The sequence below is a fragment of the Camelus dromedarius genome, chromosome 6, assembly GCF_036321535.1.
Source record: "Camelus dromedarius isolate mCamDro1 chromosome 6, mCamDro1.pat, whole genome shotgun sequence".
NCBI lineage: Eukaryota > Metazoa > Chordata > Mammalia > Artiodactyla > Camelidae > Camelus > Camelus dromedarius.
In genome coordinates this window covers 30138817-30161973 of record NC_087441.1, presented here as the reverse complement: position 1 = coordinate 30161973, position 23157 = coordinate 30138817, and the positions used below count along the sequence as shown (strand labels likewise).

Sequence of the window (23157 nt, the reverse complement as noted above, 5' to 3'; positions counted from 1 at the left end):
AGGAAACCACAGCAATATTCAGCCAAGAAATGATGGTGACTTGGGACTATGGTGGTAGGAACAGAGATAGACAGAAATGGTGGATTGGGATCTGCTGTGCAGGTTGATATAACTAGATTTGATGGTAAAATGGGTATAGTGAGGTAAAGATGTTGATTCCTAGGATTTTGGCCTGAAGAAATTTACTTTACTGAGATTGTTATAGACTCAAGGAAAAGCAGGATGGCAATTCTAAGTGGTAAATAGGGCTCTGTTTCGATGTGTTATATTTGAAAAGGTTATTAGTCATCCACATGGAAATATTAAAGACACAGTTGGACTTATGAATTTGGAGTTTAGGGGAGAGACTAGAATTAGTGATATGAATTTGAATATCATTGGCAAAGAGGTTGTATTTAACACTATGGCCCCATTTAAAATCACCTAGAAAGAAAGTATAGAGTTAAAAAAAGTTCCTAAAATTGAATCCTTGGCACTTCAAATATAGTGGTGAGTGGAGTAAGGAGGAGAGAAAGGTGAAATCGGAGAAATCAAGATAAAATATATCAAGAAAGAGGGAATGATCAACAGTGGCAATATAGCTGCAAAGAGGGACAAGTTACACTTAGGTATTGGAAATATCAGAATACAGAAAAAAAGCATCATATTAAATTTCAGAGAGTGACAATATTGTTTTATTAGAGAAACCTTAATAGAAGGTGAAGGCTCCAAACACTGAGATTTAATTTGAAGCTTTCACCACAGCAACACCTATCAGTGATCAGTTTATTTATATAAAAACACAAACATTGATTGTGTAATTTTAAAATTAAGGTAACAGCTAATAAAACAGTACAGAAAAAAATAGATTATAGCATCCTATATCTATTAGCCAGATCATGTCTAAATATTAAAAGTAATATATTTCCTGTCAAAATACTTCAGTTTTATTTGTTTTAACAAATATTTTAATGTGGCTTTTTAGCCAAGTTTGCTGTGGGAAGGTCATGGTAGATTAATCTCAAATTAGCTGAAACAATGAACCCAACTAAAAGAAAAATTGGCCTCATCATGTAGTACAACCAAGGAAATCAGCCCCAAACCCTAATGAGCAGTTGCCTCTCTGCATTGGGTCATTATGATTATATCAATTTAACAAGCCATGTTGGGAAGCACAGATGAATAATCTTCAAAATACAGAGTGAATACCTAATTTAGCTGTCTGCCTTTATACTATTTACTATTTCTGTGATAAAATCTTGCAGTAATGGGCTGGAACATACCATCTTCTCAGTAATAATATTTCAGTACAATGTCCATGTTTGCTCAGTCATCATCCTCACTGCCACCTCCCTCAATTCATTTCAACTGATAAGCTTTTCCATCCATCAGTGTTTAGAATAGTTTATTTAATTAATGATTTTGGAAGTATGGCAATGTTTATAAAATAAATAGAAAAATCAAGAAATGGAGTAAGAAAGTAAAAAAGATATTTTCCACTGCTTTTAGAATATACTTAGGAAACTCTGCACCCTTTAAATAGTAATGCCTCCTACCCACCTCCTCCTAGTCCCTGGCGACACCCTTCTACTTTCTGTCTCTATGAATTTGACTACTCTAGGTACATCATGTAAATGGAATTATGTAATATTTGTCCATGCATGTTGTAGCATGTCAAAATTTCCATTCTTTAAGGCTGAATGATAATCCATTGTATGTATATACCACATTTTGTTTGTCCATTCATCCATTCATGGACACTTTGGTTGCTTCCACCTCTTGGCTATTGCTAATAATGCTGCTATAACATAGATATACAAAAATATTTTTGAATCCATGCATTTGTTTCTTTTTGGGTACATACCCAGAAGTGGAATTGCTAGATCATATGCTAATTCTATTTTTAACTTTTTAAGGATCCACCAAAGTTTTCCATAATGGCTTCACCATTTTACATTTCCACCAACAGTGCATGAAGTTTCCCATTTTGCCTACCGTTGCCAAACCATGTTATTTTCTGCCTTTTTCTGATAGTTGCCATACTAATGGGTGTGAAGTGGTAATGGTTCAGATTTCTTTTCATAGTTTTTAAATCTTTCTTGAGATAACAAGGGATAAATCATTCAGAGAGATACATAATAACTTTTAGACCATATGCTGTTGGAAAGAATAGCAGTAAAGAGGGACCATGTAAAATTTGAGAATCTTGAAACATGACAGATAAAAGATTTATATGAAAGGGTGTTAAATCCTGGACAATTTTGTTCATCTTACTGAAATGTGTCATTAACAACAGGCATGTGATAAGTTGGAGTCAGTTAGAAAATTAAGTGTTTTATTTACCATAATTTATTTGTGTAAATTATGTTTTTTATAATATAAATAATTTAATAATATAAATATAATATGTAGAGTACTTGTGTCTAGAAATACAGCACTTTTATCTCTAGTGAGTAAATGGCACTTCTTGCAAACCTGTTTGGTCGCAGGTGCAGGGCAAAATGTTTTACATGCATCATTTTATGTGTTTTTTTTTTTCAACTCTATAAGAACAATACTATTACAGATGAGAACATTTTGCATCAGATAGATTTAGCAACTTGATCAGAATTTCACAGCTGGTAGCGATAGAGCCAGAGTCCAAACCCAGTTCTCTTTCTAATTTCTGAACCTGCCTTCTATACTCCAAAGAGGTATTCACGCAACTTAATTCCTACCTGAATCTTAGAGTAATCAAGAGCATCAGGACTTCTCCGTATACCATATACATTTGCATGTATAATGGCATGTATACATGCCGGAAACTGTGATAATCTCATTAAAACAAGAAAAGATTAATGTAAAAGAGTATTAAAATTTAAAACTACCTCTAAGTTAAATTTAAGATTTATCAAAGATACTAATAACCTCTAACTTACATGTATAGATGTAACTTGAAATACTGAGTTGGCTATTTAAATGTATGTCTGTGTCCTTTGTCTTTTTAAAGTGTTTTGAAGAGAGTTATTGCATTATTAAATGCTGTTCATTGCTTAGTTTAAGTAATTTTCTTTTAAGGAATCATGCAGAATTTGTGAGCCTGTATAAGAAAATTCTTTGGGCAGTTACAATTGCAATAGACTAAATCCTACACTAGAGTATTTGAGAAAGATTATCATTGATCCAATTTGGTTAAAATGATTTCCAGAAGTTTAAATCCTTATTTCTTTATTTTAGTGTTATTCATTGATTTTCCTAAGGAAGGGCTTTTAAGCTGCTCCCCAGTAATCACAATGAAAACCTGCTTAAATATTTACATATCAACATAGCTTTTAAAGTTCTTAGTACTTACAGACATTAAGTAGAATTCCATATTCTAAATTTTACAAATGAAGCATTTCTGAATATAGAGAAAATAAGTATAATTTTAAGCACAAAAATTTGCATTCTTTTTTATATCATTGTCAAGTGTAGAAAATGAAGGTTAAGGTGCTAAAACAACTTGCTAAGAAACAATGGTTTATTATAAACTTGTTTAATCTGTATGTCAAATGCTTGGGGTTTTTAAAAGTCATATATCTCAATCAAAATATTTCTAAAAACATAGTGATACCTTTGGCAAAGTTATATTTTATACTTGAAATAAAAATTATACTAGATGATTGTATTAAAAGCCATACTTGCATGTGATACTATTTAAATGTAGAAATATGTAAGAGTTCTTGATAATTCCTTTACGAATCTTCATTACTTTTCTAGCATCTGGATGGATACAGGTGACTAACATGTAATAGGTGCCCAAGAAGTAGCTGTTGAACAAATGGTTAGCCTTGCTGAATGGCTCCAAGCTTTGTTCTGTGCTGCTATAGCATTACTTTCTAATTAAATTGTATCCCTCTTTTTTAACGATTATACAAATTATCCCTTGCTCAGGAATAGCATAAATTGCTAATGCAACCTCAGGCTTAACACAGTTTTTCAGTTCTCTAAGTCTTTAAAACACCCAGTAAATTTAGAATATAAAGTGTTACTTCTCCTGTAGGTGCCTACTTTCAAGTTTCCAAAAGAGCTCAGTTTCAAGAAGAAACACTTGTGTATATTGATTACATAATGTAGGGATTCTGTCTGAGGAATGTACTTAAAGTAGATGCTATTGTAAATCGTAAAATTTAAGACTCCTCCTATTTATGGTCCTCTCTAAATTAGGCTATATTGTCAGTTTCCTAGGAATAATCTTTATTCCCTATCTGAATACTGACTATATTGACTAGCTTTAATTCTTTTGATTTTCATTAAAACTTTGAATTCCAAATTAATTTGTGAACTCCATGGCAATATGAAATTATGTTTCATCAAACATCTTTTTATCTATTTAAAATCATTATATTTTACTATTTCCAATATAAGGAGTACTTTTAAATTTTATTCTTGAAACATTTGTTTTTCTCTATAGGTATTTTCCTGTTGATTGTTTTTCCGTCATACATTTTGGGAGTTTTACCTAGGTTTCATAGCAAGCATAACTGTCTTTACAGATATTTCTTCTCATGAATTAACTTTTTGATATAGATTTTGCTTTATTGTATTACAAATTTAGTTAATAGCAATAAGATTTGGTTTTATTTTCTTTCAGTTCTCTTCTGCACACACACACACACACACACACACACAACACATATATTCACACACAAATACATATATATTTTAAACTGATAGCAGACTGTAGATAAAATTCTATATTCTTTTCAACTGTATTCTGTTAGCTAGATACTATATTATGAACATCTTCCTCATATAATTATGTGGTCTTTGAAATTTAGTTATTTAAAAATTAAATTTCAAATGTATGGTCTCATAGACTATATTCCTGCTTCCAGACCTCCTAGACGTTGTGGACGCCCTGAAATGCAAGGGTGATATAAGTGAGACACAACACCTGCCAGGAGCTCAGGAAAACGATGGACTTTCTGGTACCTGATGATATCATGGGAGCAATTATATCACCTTTCAAAACAAATAATAAATCTCAATAATTAAATTTTAAAATGTATTCCACCATTGCATTATGTAAATATATTTTCTTTATTTTTATTCATTACAACAGTGAAACCAAACAAGACAAAACATAAACAAATAACTATTGGCAGGTGAATATACAAGTGAGGGTTAAGGTAGACTTTACTCTCACTTAGAAAATATCTTTTGACTAATCTAATTTCTCTTTGTCTCTGTGTCTCTGGTCTCTTTCTCAGTTAAAAGTTTCAAAATAGATCTAGATTTTTTTGCTAATCTGATATGTTCTTTATTTCCCTATCAAGATTATCTAAAAAGAATAACAACTTAGATCCAATGTATTGTTTAGGAAATGGATGAAAGCACTGCTACTGATGATAACATATTTAATGAGCATGTAATATGGGTTGGACACTGCAGTAGCACTTTATGTGTGTTATGTTTTGTAATCCTCACAACTTTATAATGAAAATGTATTATTATTTTTATTGTCCAGATTAAAAACAATGAGTCACAGAGAGGTTATGAAACTTTCTCAAGTAGCAAGAGCCCATTTAATACTATGCTGCATCTGTCTCTCAACCAGTAACTCCACTTGAACATCTAATGATGCATCACATATTTTACAGTTCACAGCAGAGGCCTTGTTGATTTCCTTCCTCCAAACATGCACCTTCTCAGTAATAGCACCACTCTTAATCCAATTATTCAGACAAATAGATAAACACAAACAGAAAACTTGGGAGTTATATTTGATTATTATTTTCCCTTCATACCCCTTATCCAAATTCTGAAAACTCAACCTATAAAATATATCCTGAATTTGACCACTTCTTATCGGCACCACTACTACCACTACTTTTTTTTTTTTAACATTTTTTATTGAGTTATAGTCATTTTACAATGTTGTATCAAATTCCAGTGTAGAGCACAATTTTTCAGTTATACATGAACATACATACATTCACTGTCACATTTTTTTTCACTATGAGCTACCACAAGATCTTGTATATATTTCCCTGTGCTATACAGTATAATCTTGTTTATCTATTCTACATTTTGAAATCCCAGTCTGTCCATTCCCACCCCCTGCTCCCTTGGCAACCACAAGTTTGTATTCTATGTCTATGAGTCTGTTTCTGTTTTGTATTGATGTTATTATTATTATTTTTTTAAGATTCCACATATGAGAGCACTACCACTACTTATCTGCATCACTGCCACCCGAATCTAAGCCATCATCATCTCTCACCAGGACTCCTAGAAAAGCTCCTGACTAGTCTCTTTGCTTTCCCATCCCCTCTTCATAACCTACGCACCAAACAGCAGCCATAGTAATCTTTAAAAAATGTACATTGGATCTTACCACCCCTCTGCTCAAAATTCTGCAATGCTTTCCTGAAGTACAGAAACAAAAAGCCATACTTCTTGTCATTTCCTGTAGAATCTGCATGGCCTGGCCCTTGTGTGTTTCTCCAGCATTAGCCCAGGTCATCATCCATTGCTGCCACATTTGAGATGAACCAAGTGCATTCCTGCATCAGGCTCTTTACACTGGCTATTTCCTTTGCCTCAAATACTCTTTTCCCCGGATCTTGACATGGCTTAATTTGTCATGTCATGTCATGTCATTTGAACAGAAGTCTCTGCTCAAATAAAAATTCTTCTGTGATCACCATCTATTGTAGAAACCCCTACCTAAAATTTCATTATTTTTTCAATTACCTTGTTTGTTGCATTGGGGGCCTGGCAGATGATTAACCGTTGATTGTCCAGGGGTAAACAAAAAGCCTTAATTTGTTGTGTTAGCCAGTTTCTGTAGTGTGAATACTCACATCAGGACTGATTTCAAGCTACCAAAATGATGTCATTGAAGAAGGAATTGGGAAGATATAAACACAATTGGCTTTTTAAAAAAATTAAAATATATTTGCTATACAATATTGTGTAAATTTGATTTGTACAACATATTAATTTGATGCATCTATATGTTGTAATATGATTGCCATTGTAGCAGTAATTAACATCTCTATCATGTTATGCAGTATCACTTTAGTGGTTGTAATAATTCTAGTCTCTTAGCAAGTTTGATTATTATAATGCAGTGTTGTCTGCATTCACTGTACTGCACATTAAATCTCTAGGACTTATTTACCACTTGTTGCAAGTTTGTACCCTTAAACCACATCTGCCCTATTCCCCAACCCCTACCCACCTGGTAACAACCATTTTACTCTTGTTTTTATGAGTTTGGATTTTTGAGATTCTATAGATAAGTGATATCATCCAGTACTTGCTTTTCTCTGATGACTTCTCTAACTTAGCATAATACACGTGCTCAGCATTCACCCATGTTGTTGCAAATGGCAGGACATCCTTCTTTCTCATAGCTGAATAATATTTCATTGTATATATGTATAATCTCTTCTTCATGCATTCACCCATTGATGGACACTTAGGTTTTTTCCATATCTTGGCCATTGTGAATAATTCTGCAATAAATATGGGAGTGCATTTATCTCCTCAATATCCTGCTTTCAGTTCTTTTGGGTATATACCTAGAAGTGGAACTGCCAGATCTTATGCTGAATCTATTTTTAAATTTTTGAAGAACCTCAGTATTGTTTTTCATAGTGACTGGACCAGTTTACATTTCCATCCACAAGGTACAAGGGTTCCCTTTCCTCTACGTCTTTGCCAGAATTGGCTTTTGAAAGCCAGTACAAGCTGGCTCCAGCAGACTACTGGTATGTTGTCTGTTTTTCTAGAATATAATCCCTGTGAGAGAGCAACTTTGTTATCTTCTCCACTGTATTTCAGCACTTTAAAGACTGGCACAGTAAATAATATGTTGCTCAATAGTATTTTAGAATAAATGAATCAATGAACTAAATATATTACTCTGTGAGTCTTCAAAATATTTATGGAAGTGCAGAATTTTAGAATCCATAATAGGAATTTTGAGAAAAATAGGTAGAGTAATACTAGCCTAAGTGAATGTGACTGCAGGTATAACTGTCTTTCTTGCCCTTCTTAATCAAGGAGTCATCCTAGTCCCCTTTTGAATATATTCTTTTAAGCCTCCCTAAAGAGATTACTGAGCATATAGGCATTTAAATGTATTCTGTTCATATTTAAATAATTTCATTTATGTTTAGTGTTCAAAAATGATCTGATGTTTTCCAGTATGTTGTGTACTTTAAGCATTTGATGCATGCCCAAAATGTTGTTCGTGTCAAGAATATCTACAATTCAAATCATGACCTTCTTTTGGTTTGTCCTATAAAGTGACCTAGACATAAAAAGGATTAGACTTAAAAATATTAATAGTTATACAGCTGTTGTTCACTTCTGTCTATGATGATACTTGATAGTGTATTATACTGAACAGGCAAACAATGGGAAAAGGGTCTCCTTCACACAAAATGTGTGTAAAGTCTGCTTTCAATAAGTGACTGCATTTACTACCTGTTGATTATGATCACTGTTTGAATACCATATTTATACTCACTGCAGACATGATATCTGGAGTAAGAAAAGGTTAAGCCTTCATCCTTCATACCTCTTATAAAGCTTTGCAAATAGCTGCAGCTATTTTGCAACAATCCACAGTATGTTTAGGTCTTGGCTTAGTAATGAAGCACTTCATTAAAATGTTGTTTATAGTGTTTCTGTTCACAACAGTACCTCCATATATGCTTATGGTAGAGTTGCACGGATGTTCTATTGTCATCCATTCTCTGCTGTTAGGTGGATTCAATTTATAGTGTCGGAATTTACTCTTGATGACTTTTCAGCTTTATCCTTTAATGTTGGGTAATTGTAGTCAATCAAACTGTTCAAGAACCCCTATGAATTCTATTTTATGCCTGGGGTATCATAAATGAGATAGAGCTTGATTCCACATTAGTAAAATACTACTTCTGTTTCCCAAAGGTATATTGTTCTTTACAATTTCTTTCTAGGCGTTATTATTAAATGTTCTATTGGATAGTGATTTCAGGATCAGAATATAATGACATTTTGTTGTACTTTAAATGGAAACGTGTGCAGGGTTTTTTCTAGTGAATTATTTTATATAAATTAATCATGTTCAAGGATGATAGAATGTTCACAGTGGGACATTTGGTACCACAGAAAATATCCAAAATAATTTGCTCTTTTTCAGGACAACTATAACCATGACTTTTTGTGACATTCATAACCTGCTAAATTGGACAAATTTCAGTGTTAGAAAATTGTTCTCTGTCACTCTTTAAGCTTTTTTCCCCTCCTGCTGTGCTAAGTCCTAATTTGATTAGCCTTGATTTTCCTCTAGGGGTGAAGGTTAAACAAAAAACTTTTTTACTTTGGTGCAACCAATTAATTAGTCCTGCATGGAGAGGTATGGAAAATCCATGAGCAGTCAGACTTTCTGATGGAGTAAAACGCTTGTTTGTGGAGGCGGCATAGAGAAGACAGTAAAATTTCCTAAGAGTTATCTGTGTGTTGTGCATCCTTTTGGAGCTTCAGAAATCTAGCTCAGCACTTCATAAATCTCTTCTGACTTGACATCTCCAAAGTACTATGATGATTTGATGCATTTCTAACTCATAAAAATCAGGAGAAGTTTAGTCAGAGGACAAAGAGCAAAGAGTTTGCAGGATGGTTTTCATAAGAATTTTATCCTGTGTCCTCTCAATATGGTACCCTTTCAGACATATCTGTCATAACTTTCAGCATTTGGTCTGTAGAAAATTTCTGTAGAGTTATATGAGTGCCATCTCCTGCCCTTATTTTTAAATCTTAGCCAGAATGATATCAGGCTCTGCAGTTTCTCATTTTTCATTTCATTTACACTCTTCACACTTCACTGTGAGGTGAAGTCACCTTTCTAAAATTTGAGGTAAAGGCCAGCTTGACAAACCTTGGCAGAATTCTCTTTTTTGCAGATTTTTATCTCAAAGGGAGAATATGTGATGTAGACTATTCAAGGTAGTTATCTTGGTAGCATTTCCCAAGAAAATTGGAAATGATGAGGGATGTGTCATCTGTACTTATTAATGTTAAATGGTAGTTAGGTAGGTGCACTCTTTAGGTACTTGTAGAAATCAATCTAAGTTTCCTTAAATCATTTCAGAGGTGGCATTCCATTTTGATCACCTACTCCATTGAATTAAAAAAATAATTGAGAATCTAGTATGTGTAAGGTATTAAAAGACATTTATAGTGTATTCTACAATTTCTACTGCTACCAACTTATAACTTAGTTTTTGTGGTAAAACGAGGGCAAAATTATTTTTTACAAAGTAAAATTAAATTGTCATAAGAGATGTTCAGTTGTTATTCTGAAATATAAAATGGGACATGAGAACGTGGCTAGGTTAGAAGTTTGAGATGTGGGAAATATCTGTATAAAGGAGTTAGTTTAGGTATTCATAGATATGGAAGGTATTATGCAAAAAGCAAAATGAGACAAAACTGGATTTATAAACCTGCTCCATAATTTACTAGTCATGTGAAGTGGAACAAGTTACCTAGTGCACTGGTTTCCTATTGCTGCCATAACAAATTACCACAAATTTAGTGGCTTAAAACAGCACAAATTTGTTATAGTTTTAGAAGCCTGACATGAGCCTCACTGGCCTAAGTCCAGGTGTGAGCAAGGTTGCATTCCCTTGTGAAGATTCTAGAAAGGAATTCATTCCCTTGATTTTCTAACTTTGACAGGCTGCTTGCATTCCTTGGCTTATGGCCACTTCCTCCATTTTCAAAGCCAGAAATGGGTTGAATTCTTCTCATGTTCCACCACTCTGACCTCTTTTGCTTCCCTCTTCTATTTTTAAGGACCCTTGTGATTATATTGGGCCCACTCATTTAATCTAGAATTACATTCCTTCTCAAGGTCTTTAAATCATATCTGCAAAGTACCCCTTCACATATAAGGTAATATATTCAAAGTTTCCAAGGATTAAGCTGTAGACATCTTTGAGGGGCCATTATTCTTTCTGCCACACAGGATTCTTGTTAGCAGAAAGAAACTTCTGTATGCTGAAGTGCCTAGCAAAAACTAAGCACTCAATAAAATGCTACTTTCCCCAAGAAAAGATTTTTAGGACGTAGAACATTGGGATGCACCTTTGTTAAGGAAACTTGAATTAAAAAGAACCACAGCAGGCACACCCCACACAGTGCTCTCCTCTGAACACTCCTTCTGTCTTCACTCCCTTCTTTCCTATTGTTTATTTTCCATTTTAGGCAAAAAGCTGTATTAGGAAAACATGTTTTTCTCCTTTAAAAAATCTCTAAATTATAAATAAATATCATTTTTTCCAGAGATAAAGAGAGCTTCAGATAAGGGGAGAACAGTATAGTCAAAAGCTATGGAGATTTCAAAGAAACTTGAGGATGGAGGAAAAAAAAATGAATTTTCCAAGTAGGCTGCTGGTCACTCTTCTGAAAGTGATTCGAGTAGGGTGGTGAGTGGTTCATGGGCTGCAGGGGGTTAAATAGAGAAGACACGCTAAGGTAATAAACAACAGAGAGCACAGACTATTCTTAAGAACGTCCCTAGAGAGGGACAAGGAAGTGGGGCCTAAATAAGCAGGAAAATAGCTGATGCTATTTCATTTCAAATAGCTAAAACTGAGTAAGTGTTAAGTGACTCTGATCTGTTGAAAGAATTCATGAACCAAGATCAGAAAGTTTCATCTGTCTGTGATTTGTTATTCTACACTGTTAACATTATATTTCTAACTCTCTTCATCACTACAAATCTTTGCTTTTATTCCCCAAATGCTTTGAACTAGAGTAATTCATTCATGTCTGCAATGTCATAAATTGGTGAAAGCATAGGTTCTTCCTACCCCGGTAACTATAGAAGCACAAAAACAAAGGCAATGCTGGGTATTTCTCCAGGGTGAATAATTTTTAGAAAGCAAGCTTTAAACTGTCACATTTCTGACTGTCTGTGATTCACACCAATATTGTTCTTTGTGATGGCTTCATTGAAAGGACTGTCATGTTCGATGGGGGAACTCAGCCTACCTGCTCTTTTACCAGTAGCTGGTGTGAAAGCCATGCTGTGCCAATGGCTTGTTCACAGGAGGCAGGTCCATCTTTTGAAACCATAGATTATAAGAGAGAAATATGTGAGGAGAGAATACATGTCAAGGGCAGTGCTAAAGAGAAGGAACAAGCTTGTCTGAGTTTCACCTGCAGCTAACATTGTTAAAAGTGATAGCAACTTAATGAAGCATGAGTACTAATACATTCATAAGCTGAGGGAGGACATTACTCATTCTCATTTGCATTCCATTTATTAGTGTTCCTAATGTTTTTAAATACTAGACTAAAATTTGATACTTTCTGGGCCAGCAATACCCTTTACAGTTGATAATTAATTTTAAATAATTAAGATATATTTCTTGAGCTCAGAATGCAATGTAGTTGCGGTATGAAACAGATAAACATTTATCAAGATGATAAAGAAAATGCATTAAATATTTGCTTTTTAAGAGCAAGCACTGAATTACCAATAGTGGAAAATCACGTGAAAGAGAATCATTTGTTTATTAGAATGAGGTGTATTAGTAATCTTTTTTATTCTGATTTTTATGAAAATTTCCCAACATACAGAAAAGTACAGAGAGGAGTACCATAGACCTAGATATACCCAACACCCATCTGTAAGAATTGACTTGTGGCCCTTCTTGTTTCAATTTTACATTTATCCATAGTCCACCCCACCTGCCAGTTTATTTGGAAGCAAAGTCTATACATATTACTCCCTTTATAAATAATTCAGTATGGATCTCTGAAAGATACAGCTCTATTGTAAACAACACCATCGTGACACCTAAACATTAGCACTATTACTACTACTTCTTTAATACTAACAAATATTCAGTCAGTATTAAAATTCATCACACTGGCCTCCAGACTTTTTTTTTTTTTTCCGAATCAGGGTTTACCTGAAGTCGCACACTGGATTTGTTTGATCTATCTCTTAAGCTCTCTTAATCTATAACCTCATAACCTCATAACCTCATTATTTTTTATTTTCTCGCAATTTTTTGAAGAAACCATATTGTATGTCTAATAAAAGTTCTCACACTCTGGATTTTGCTAATTGTATCCCTGCGGTGCTGTTTTCATGCTCCTCTGCTGCCTTATTTCCTGTAAACTGATAGTTGTTACATTTAGAGACTCACTCTGATTTGGGGTCACTTTTTTGGCATGACTGCTTTATAGATGGTGCTGTGTCCTTCCATCACATTGCAGAAAATATCCAAGTATCTCTCTTTTGGGGACATTTGTGGCCCTTGATGACCATTAGTGGTCATAGATCCATCATTTCAAAAAAAGCCCTCTTCGTAAACAGCAGCATCCTGTATACCTGAATATTATCCACGTTGGTTTTTTCACTTAATAATATATCCCTGCATTCGTTGCTCTTCCATCTCAGGTTTTCTTGGCTATTCTTGCTTGTTAAGTTTTCCAAATCAACTTTATAATCAACTTGTCCAACCTACTATTTTTAATAAAGCAATGTAATTGCTCTATATTTGCATATTAATTTAGAGTGAGCTGAAAAGTAACTCTTGTTAATTTTCAGAAATAGAAGTTGAGATTTTCTTTCTTGCATAGTGATGTAGGAAAGTCCTTCAGATACTTTCCCATGAGTAGTGAGGCATTGATTAAAACCAGTTAAAAAAAAGAATAATTTCAGCGAATAATTGAACATTGTATCTTCAAAGGATTATCATTAGTCATCCAGTTAGATTAATAGTTCTTAGAAATTTTGGAGTGTAATTCATTTTCAAATGTGTAAACTTTACATGAGTTTAATGTGAGTATAAAAAATCTTTTAATTGAGGGCAGAGTGTTTCTGTTCCTCTGGCGACACGGGAGCCACTTACCCTGAGGTGAAATGGCACATTTGCTTACCTGCAACTCATTAAATTCACACTCAGCGATTGCAGTATACACTTGGGGGTGAATAAATGGGCTGCACATTGTAACTGAGGGACAATTACAAATCAATTCAGTCTGTGAAATTATTGTAAATTAATTTGTCTGAAAGAAAGTACAGGCAGGCAAGGGGGCTGTCCTTCAGGATTCCCCACCACATGATTCTAGGTTAACTGAAGTAAGTGTAAATGTACAGGTGACGTAAAACTCACCTAGGAAGTAATCATTGAAGATATTTCTAAGTTAATTTTTTTAAATTGAAAGCATTTATTATCAGAGCTTGATTTAAACATAAGTCCAGTAATAGTGTTATCAAAATATGTATCATGATCTCTTCAGATAATTTTTAAGATTGTAGTGAGCCACTTGTTTTCTGTGATTGCTCAGTAATTTGTGCTGGGGAGTAAGAGTTTGGTTGCATGTGGTTTGGTGGTAGGGGGGTAGTCTATTGTACTCAGACTTTCACTGAATTTCCTACATTCGTGCCCACTTCTCACCCCTGCTTCTGCTCAGACCTGCCATCGTGAGGATCTGCTTGACTTCCCCCAGGGCAACAGCCACTCTGAGTTCTTTAGCCCATGACCTCTGCTCTCCCTCATCAGCCAACTCTCATGGACCTTCCATAAAAATACTGAAATACTGAACTCTTCTCTTTGTTGTTGTTGTTGTTTATAATTTCTTTATTCTCTCTTTTTAGGTCTCAGGTTAAAGATCAGGTAATTGCATGAACTTGATCCATCAAATAAACACAGAGATGTTTACACATTTCTATAAAGCTACCCCGATTATTCCAGTGGGTACTAAGCTTGAAACCTGTGCTTCCAAGGATCCTTTCTGGTTCTGATATTGTGTAACTCCCATTGCTTTCTGAAAGCTAATATATATATATGAATAAATAAGGGAATTTGACAAACATACTTTTAGGACTAAAAATACACATGAGTTTTCAAAGTATATTAGAGATAGCATCATAGCTTAAATCCATAACATTGGCAAAAACAGGTAGTAGAATATTGCAAAGCCTCTTCCACAATTAAGCATTTTTGGTATGTGGGCAACTATTTGCTATAGGAGGTTCACAGACAGCAATGTGGGGAAGGAGGCAGAGGTCATCAGTTGGCAGAAATTAGATGGCCACATGTTGTTCTCTTGACAAATTAGGAAACAAGAAATGGAAGAGAATAATTTAGGTCAAGTTCTGTAAGAAGGTTGATCTCACATCTTCCATAGAAAAGTGGCCCTCATTAATAGTTTTATGGCTTTCATGGGGGATCAGCCTATAGGAAATAGAAGTCCTATGTCCTTGTTACATCATTAAAGAGTCATACTTAGGCTTGACTCTCTAAACTGTGTGCCAGTGACACTCAAAAGTCTCAGTAAAATCTGCAAAACACAATACGCTTTGGTAGCATTTTCCCAGATCTGTGATTCTTTTGAGGACAAAGGAACCGGGATAAAGTAGGTTCCTGAGAGTCATAGCACAGAGTAGTTTTTAAAAATCCAGACCCTGCAATGCATGTGCTAGAAATTGGTTCTGGATGTCAGACATATCCATATGAGTTATAGGCAAGCTAATGTGTCCAGACCCAGGGCAGCATCTAGAGTGACCAGAGTTCCTCGGTAGCTCACTTTGGACTGTGAGGTCTCCTCCTTTTGCCCCAGTGCTGTACCAATATCTTATCTCAGCCATGATGTGAAAAAGATTAGAAACCATCACTATGTATGATGGTCATTTTGTGTTACTTGTTACTTAGGGATTGAAAGATTCTTCAGAAAGATCCTATTCTCCATTTCCACCCTAAATGAGATCAAGTTCTTAATACTCTTGGGAACATCTAATTCGATGGTACATCAGTGACATATGATTATGATTACCAGATATTTTGTTAGGTGACATACAAATGGAATATGAATTAGAAAGTTCTCCTTGATACAGTAAAATGTCAAACATTTGGCATAATTTATAAGTTATTTTGATTTTTTTTTCAGCCATGAAGTTAGTAAAAAGTGGCCTCCAGCAACAACAAAAAGTTGGGTATTGTGTGTTGATATCTAAGGTTCATGGAAGCCCAGCTGTCAGAGCATTTTTGTACTTAGAATGAAGTGTATGCTTTCCTTGTTGCACCCCATACAGATTGGGGTTTTATTAATCTGGTTTTATAACTACTGATTTTGAAGAGTTTTTATACTGAAAACATGAGACAGAGTTAATAAAAGTAGCATAGTTACATTAGAGAATCATAAAATTTTGGAGTACTTAGAAAATCACTGTTAGAATTTTCCCAGTCTTTTTCTGATGCTTTCAAAGAACACTTTTATTCATTATGTTTTTCAATAAGGCTGTCTACCACATTTTTAAAAGTTTATTCAAAATACTACATGCCAACTAATTTAATTAATTTTGCATGAAATTTGAAAGAATCCATAGAAAATAAATGAAAGAAGGATATTGTTTTGAAATGGGATGACTCTAATATTCTCAAAGGCAATGACTGCTTTTCCATGTCACTTAATTCTGGCAGTTATATTGAATTATAGAAGGAGTCTGTGTGGTTTCTAGTATAACTTCTTTTCATAGATTTCATCTATTATTCCAGAGCCAACACAGAAGCTCCTAAGTCATAAATCCATGTTGTAGCTCCAAGAGAATGTGGCCTTTTCCTATATACTTGCTTTCTGAGGTGTTTCTGCTTCTAAACAAAGTTCTTTTTCCATACATCAATATGTCTTTATTCTTCTTATTTGTGCCTATAATCTCTAATTATGCTTTGTTATTTGTCTTTTGGTTTTCTACTAAAAAAAGTATCTGTGCATTGTATTTTTCTGGGTGGAAATTTGCTGAAGTATTTATCTAGATGATTTTTTCCAAAGAACATGCAGTATTTTTTATTCATTATCTCATTATCTCTTCCATGGTTTTAACTTTGGAAAAGAAACACTGGGAAACAGAGGGTAAAAGAGTTTAAGAAATTTATTCAGCTTATAGAGACATAATAGAATGAACATTCAAGCAATGTATGTCTTAGTTACTGCAAGTGACAAGATATGCTGGTTGGGATTTAAGCTCTAACAAACAGGAAAAATAAACAGTATAAAGCTAATAGCAGTAACATGGAAGCATGTTACAATAATTTTGGTTATTCAATTTATATAATAAATACTGAATGCACACTATTTCAAAAGAATTATAATCAGGAATGTAGCACCTGTGCTCTTTAGGTGCTCACAGTTTAGTTCTTCATAATTCTTTATTATTTTACAGGCTTTGTCATGAATAATTTAGGATTACCAGAAATTAGGACCATAGTGTTTCAGATTTTTAACAGAAATGAGTATCTCTCTGTGTTCTATCAGATTAATCAATAGGTATGTCCTTCAGTGAATTCCTTTGTAAAGAAGTTTCATGGGTATGAGTTATTGAACATGGAATGTCTAAGAATAATAATTCCTTGTAACACCTGAAAAATGCAGAAGTAGCAGATACTTTAGATTATGATTGATAGAGTATATTCCATCCAATCTTACTCTTGTCCTTTCTTTGCTACTTATTTTTAATTTTTTTCCTTATTTTAAAAATAATTTTATTAAAAACTAAGGCATTTATGTTCATGCAATTAATATAGCAGAATATTGGATGAAATATAAAAGCTCTTTTTCTCTCCTTGACTCCTTATTCCCAAACCCCAGAGGTAATGGCTTTAATATGTTCATATATTCCCTTCCCCAACATAACTGTAAGTGTATTCCAGTATTTATATGCACATACATATGTATGTGTCTGTCTGATATTATACTTATTTGTATACCTTTGTAAATATAAACTCATAATATTTCCCACCTAGAGTGATAGTCAATAAATTAGAACAGTCAAAGCCCAGACTAATCAGAGGAGATGTCTTGGCTGTTCCTTGCTATCCCAAGGTTAATCATATGGTCTCAGGAGAGGGGAAGCATTTGGAAGGCTTGGGCAGCAGTAATTTACCAACAAGTACAGAAGTATTTCAGTATTTTAACTACCAGTATTTCCACAACTGTGCCTAAGGGGCAAATACCAGCCCAACTTTCAATCGTTTCTTGGTTCATGATTTTCCTCTCAGTGCACTCAGGTAGAAAGGCTAGTATTCTAGTAAAGATCTCAAAAGACCCACGTCAGAGCCATCTGTCTTACCTCTTGTAGAACAACTTTTCATATGTTTAAATTCAGTTCCTTAGAGTTTGCCATAGTCACCTTACCCATATTCCTGAAAATCTCACGTCAAAACTATGAAGCAAGTAAGGTTTATTTTCAGAACATTCCTTTCAAGCTTCTCTCTAAGCAGACCCACTGATCACATTTTAGTGGGTTTTTCCTCCAGTGACCCCAATCACTCAGAGCTTAAGCCTGTCAAGCTCCTCATATCTCACTGAATTTACTAAACAAGAACATATAATAGTCCTTTGTTATTAGTATATTTTTCATATATGCCATTTTACAGTATATTATCAACTCATAGATGGGGAGACTGTAATTTAAACTGACTTGTATGTATCTTTTTACTCAGGACATTGTCTATAAATGTCTATAATTGTGTGTCTATAACACACAATAATGTTTGTGTGTTATTCTTTCAGACTTTTGGATTGAATTGGTAAAGACACACATATTCACCATCACAGAGCATCCAGAATATTTATTTTTTACATCTTCAAATATTATTTGAAAGTAAAGAATTGCCATATTCTCAATTGTCACTCTGCAGACTTAGAGTGACTTGAAGCCTTTCTTTATTTCCCTTTTTTTTAAACACATGTTTACCTCTTGTACAGAAGGTACATAAACCCTCTATTTAATGTGTTCCAGTTTCAGATAGTTGTCTGCATGTCCTAGAATTTCTTCATTATTTTCTACTTGGGGATGTAGAGGTAGACATTTATTGAGTATTTACAACCAAGTCCCTTGCTAGGTACTTTGCATACATTGTCTCATTTAATCTAAATTGCTCTCAGTAATGTACTTTGTATATTTATTATTGATCCTAATTTGCAGAGAAGAGATCTAGGAATTGACAAAGCAAAATAATCTGCCCTTGGTCACATAATAATAGGACCACAATTTGAATACAGGACCATGTCTCTAAAGTGCTATGCTGTTTTTGCTGTACCACAGTAACACCATCTACATGGTACTTGTCTGAGGACTAGGTGATAGAAGTAAGTGTTTCTAAACTATCAAGCACAATCACACATGGGGTTTCTAACGCATTTATTATACTCTCCAACAAAGTAAGGTGAGTACATTGGTATGTAATAAATGCTTTAAGTGGTTGTGATTACAATGGAACTTCAAAAATTAGATGAAATGATGTCAATGAGTTGTTAGAAAACTAAAATCCAATTTTAACCCATTTCTTTTAAAGCGTGGGTGTCAAAATGAAACATCTCGTTTTAGCAAAAAGTTATTAAATATGAATATGTAACAGTAAAATCAGTTCAGAGAGCATAATAGGGTTATCGAATAAAATCTGAAATAAAATATATTGTAGCCTTAGGCCTTATATTTGATATCTAATGGTGAGAATACTTTGGAATTCAGAGTTATGTGTTGTTGTTTTCACTCTTCCCCAGGTGTTCCAGATTGCATATGTGATTGTGAAAGCAGCTAACTCCCCTCGGCCTGGAAACTGGATTTTGGAACGCTCACTTGATGATGTTGATTACAAGCCCTGGCAGTATCATGCTGTGACGGACACAGAGTGCCTCACCCTTTACAATATTTATCCCCGCACTGGACCACCATCATACGCCAAAGACGATGAGGTCATCTGCACTTCATTTTATTCCAAGATACACCCCTTAGAAAATGGAGAGGTAAGATGAGAAAACTCACCATAAGTACATTTAAGATGGCAAAATGGGCCTGTCAGAAAGACTTGAATATGTCAGTAATTAATGTCAGGGGGATTTTAAAGTAGGATTTAGCAGAAGTACATTTAAATGAGTTATTAAATAAAAACGAAAAAGCAAAGGTGATTAGAATTTTAACTATCTTCATCTAGTGTGTATTTCCCATTGCCAAGAAAGATCAGAGAAGAGGAAACGGGTTTAAGTTGGAAAGTCAGTGATTAATTTTACATATAAAGAGACTTTTCTGGCAATGAGGTTTGCTAATTATTGGAGAAGGACTGAGACCTTAAAAGAAGCTTTAGATCTGTGTGTACTCTGGTCTGGAAAGGAGGACAGAAGAGGTAAATTTGGGAAGAAATATAATTTCCAGGAAGGACCTAAATAGAAGGGAATTTTGTCAGTCTTTGTATGCTTTTCTACTGTCACCACAGAGGGCTTCAGTGGGGTTTCTTTCCTTTGTTCAGGCTTTGCTTATTATATATGCTTAATTCAAAAGTGTTCAACTTTCTGCAGCATCTTTTAACCTGTGGTTCAAATTTTAGATTCAGTCATTGCTTTTCGGCCACAGATTCAAACCATGACTTCACCTTTATCAGCTGTGTGATCTTGAGTCAGTGGCTTAGATTCTCTATGCCTCAGTTGCATCTCCCATAAATTGGAAATAATAACAATAGTTCTTCTTTCTTATGATTGTCAAGAAGATTAAATTATTTATTATGTTTAAAGCATTAGAACAGTGCTGACATATATACTTTTGCTCTGTAAGCGTTATGTAACTATTTTGTTGTTGCTGTTGTAGTAATAATAATAACTATTGAGACTGTTGGTTGTAGTGGTGGTAGCAATAGTAGTAGTAGTATTGTAGTCTCCTCCCAAATACCCAAACCTTGATTTACTGACTCTCTTGGATTCTCTACTTATATTTTCCTAATCAGTCTCATTTTGTCCTGCCTGCTTATATGCATCTTTATTTTTACTCATGTATGATATTTTCTCTTCACTAGTTCATACACCTGAAGCTAGTATCATTTTTTATATATACATTTTCAGAAAACCCATACTCATACTCTGTCATGGCCACCTCAGCCAATGTGGGGTTATCTCTTTAAACACTTCTGAGGGGAAGTTAGATTTTTGACATAAATCTGTCACACTCTCTTTTGGCATTATTACTCTATAACTGTACACTAGTGCCTCACTTTATTTCAGTTTCATGTTCAAAAATACCAGTTTTGGGTGAAAAAAAATCCAAATGGTGCTCTCAGCAGAGATCTCAATCTGCCAAATGACAAGGAGTCAAAAGCAGTGAGTCAAACAGCTGTTCAACCTGCTCTGTGCCCAGAAGCATCCAATTCCTGGCCAGATTGGCCAGAAGATATGGGAGTAGGGAAGGAGTGAAGAGAGAATATATCTGAGTTGAATTTGTATTATTTTTCTCCTGGATCCAGTATTTATCCAGAACTAATAATTTTCTAATATTTATAAAGCTATATTTTACCTTTAAAAAATGGTCCAATTCAGAAATTTGTGGAACAATATTAAATGTACCCAGATAGATATGTAAAATACAAGTTACATGCATATCCCCAACGCATGCTCTTCCTGCATCAGTGGTGGTTCTCCATCCTTTAGACCCTGCCAACTTGACTACATGGAACAGATAGATTGTGTTTGCTTACCTGCATGTATTGTTTTAGACATTCACTAAAACTAATCATTGATGATGACTTTTAAGAAGTTTATTCAGCTCTCTCTGTGACATTTTTTTTTTGTTTTTTGTTTTTAGTCTATTTCTCTGTCATTGGAAAGTGGATAAGGTGAGGAACAAACAGAAAGTAATTTAAAATATTTGAAGTAGAATGATAATATATAAGAATATGAATTAAATTTAGACCTCTCCTAGAATATCTGCTTCATTTTATATCTTACTCTGTGAAACATGTTACTTTTTGAAATGAACAGGTCCTGAGAAGGTAGGTGATATTCTTCCAAGACTCCCAGATCAACTGGTAACAAGGCTGAGATAAGAATCCAGGTCCCCTGACTCCTAGGTTGTCTCTTTCATATTCTAGTAAAGACCCAGAAGTTGATATTTTTAAAAAGTTGATAATTTTTAAACTCAAGAATGGTTACAGGAGACATAGATATACTTCTGTTATAAGTAGAAAGATTCCTAATTCTGAAATATTATGATATAGAAGAATGTACCTGGGATTAGACGACTGGGCTCTGATTCTGACTCTAGTTTTTCTGAGACTTAGGCAGGCCACTTAATCTCTGAGATTGAATTTATATAATACATAAATTAGTTTAATATATAAATTGCCCTTAAGCCATCTTTCAGTTCTATAGTAATACAATTTTGGATGTCACCTACAGTATAATATGTGGGACTATTTTAAATTTTTTGGATGCTTTTCTCCAGTATTTTCCAGAAAAGTGACTATGAGATAAATCTCACTGTCACTAACTTTTAGTTTCAAAATGATTCACTTTTAAATACCATCTGAAATTTAATTATTAGGTGCTTATGTTCAAATCTTTCCAGAGAAGTGACAGTCAAGTAAGAAAAACAAACATATAAACCAGTAAGTGCAAAATGATAGTATAAATACCAGAACAGAAGTGTGTGCAGAGAGTGGTAAAGTCCCCCTGGATGAGCCAAAGAAGCCCCATTGAGAAGATGAGTTCTCAGAGTACAGGGAAACAGAAACAAAAGTTTCTTAGTATCTCAAAAGTTTCAAAGACAATATGCAAATCTGCCAGTTTGCCCTGTGAGTTAAACTAGGCATGTAACAGAATTCACTTCCACTGTTGAAGGATATTTTTATTGAGTATGGAATTGTAGGTTTGCCATTTTTTTTCTTTTGGCACATTTTATTGTCCTCTGGTTTCCATTGTTTATGTAGAAAAGGTAACTACTTAATAATTGTCCTTTGTAGTGTCTTTTCTTTTATTTCTTTAAAGCATTTAATCTTTTATTTCCAGGAGTTTTACTATAATGCTCCAGATCTGCACTTCCAAATACAATCTTCATTAGAATTATGTGGTTACTTAATTTAAATCTCAGTTAATTCAAATTAAATGAAAATTCAGTTTCTAAGTTACATAGCCACACAAGTGCTCAGTAGCCACATGTGACTAGCAGCTACCACATTGGATTTCATAGAATGAAACATTTCTATCATTGTGCAAAGTTCTGTTGGTCAGTGATGACATATATGATAGCTTTTTATTTTATGGGTTGGGATTTATTTAGTTGATATATCTGCAGAGTGATGTCTTTTATCAGCTCAAGAAATAATTCAGGCATTGACTTTCCAGATATTGCCCTTTCACCATTATCTTTCC

General features: G+C 34.2%; 1 protein-coding gene across 1 annotated transcript in view; it reads left to right on the top strand.

Moving 5' to 3' along the window:
• The window catches only part of LAMA2 (laminin subunit alpha 2), a 520519-nt gene that overhangs the window by 139368 nt on the left and 357994 nt on the right, over positions 1-23157 (top strand). Inside the window, exon 4 of the mRNA XM_031456303.2 lies at positions 19528-19770. Coding sequence (XP_031312163.2) covers positions 19528-19770 — 243 coding nt within the window. The remainder of the gene's footprint in view (positions 1-19527; positions 19771-23157) is intronic.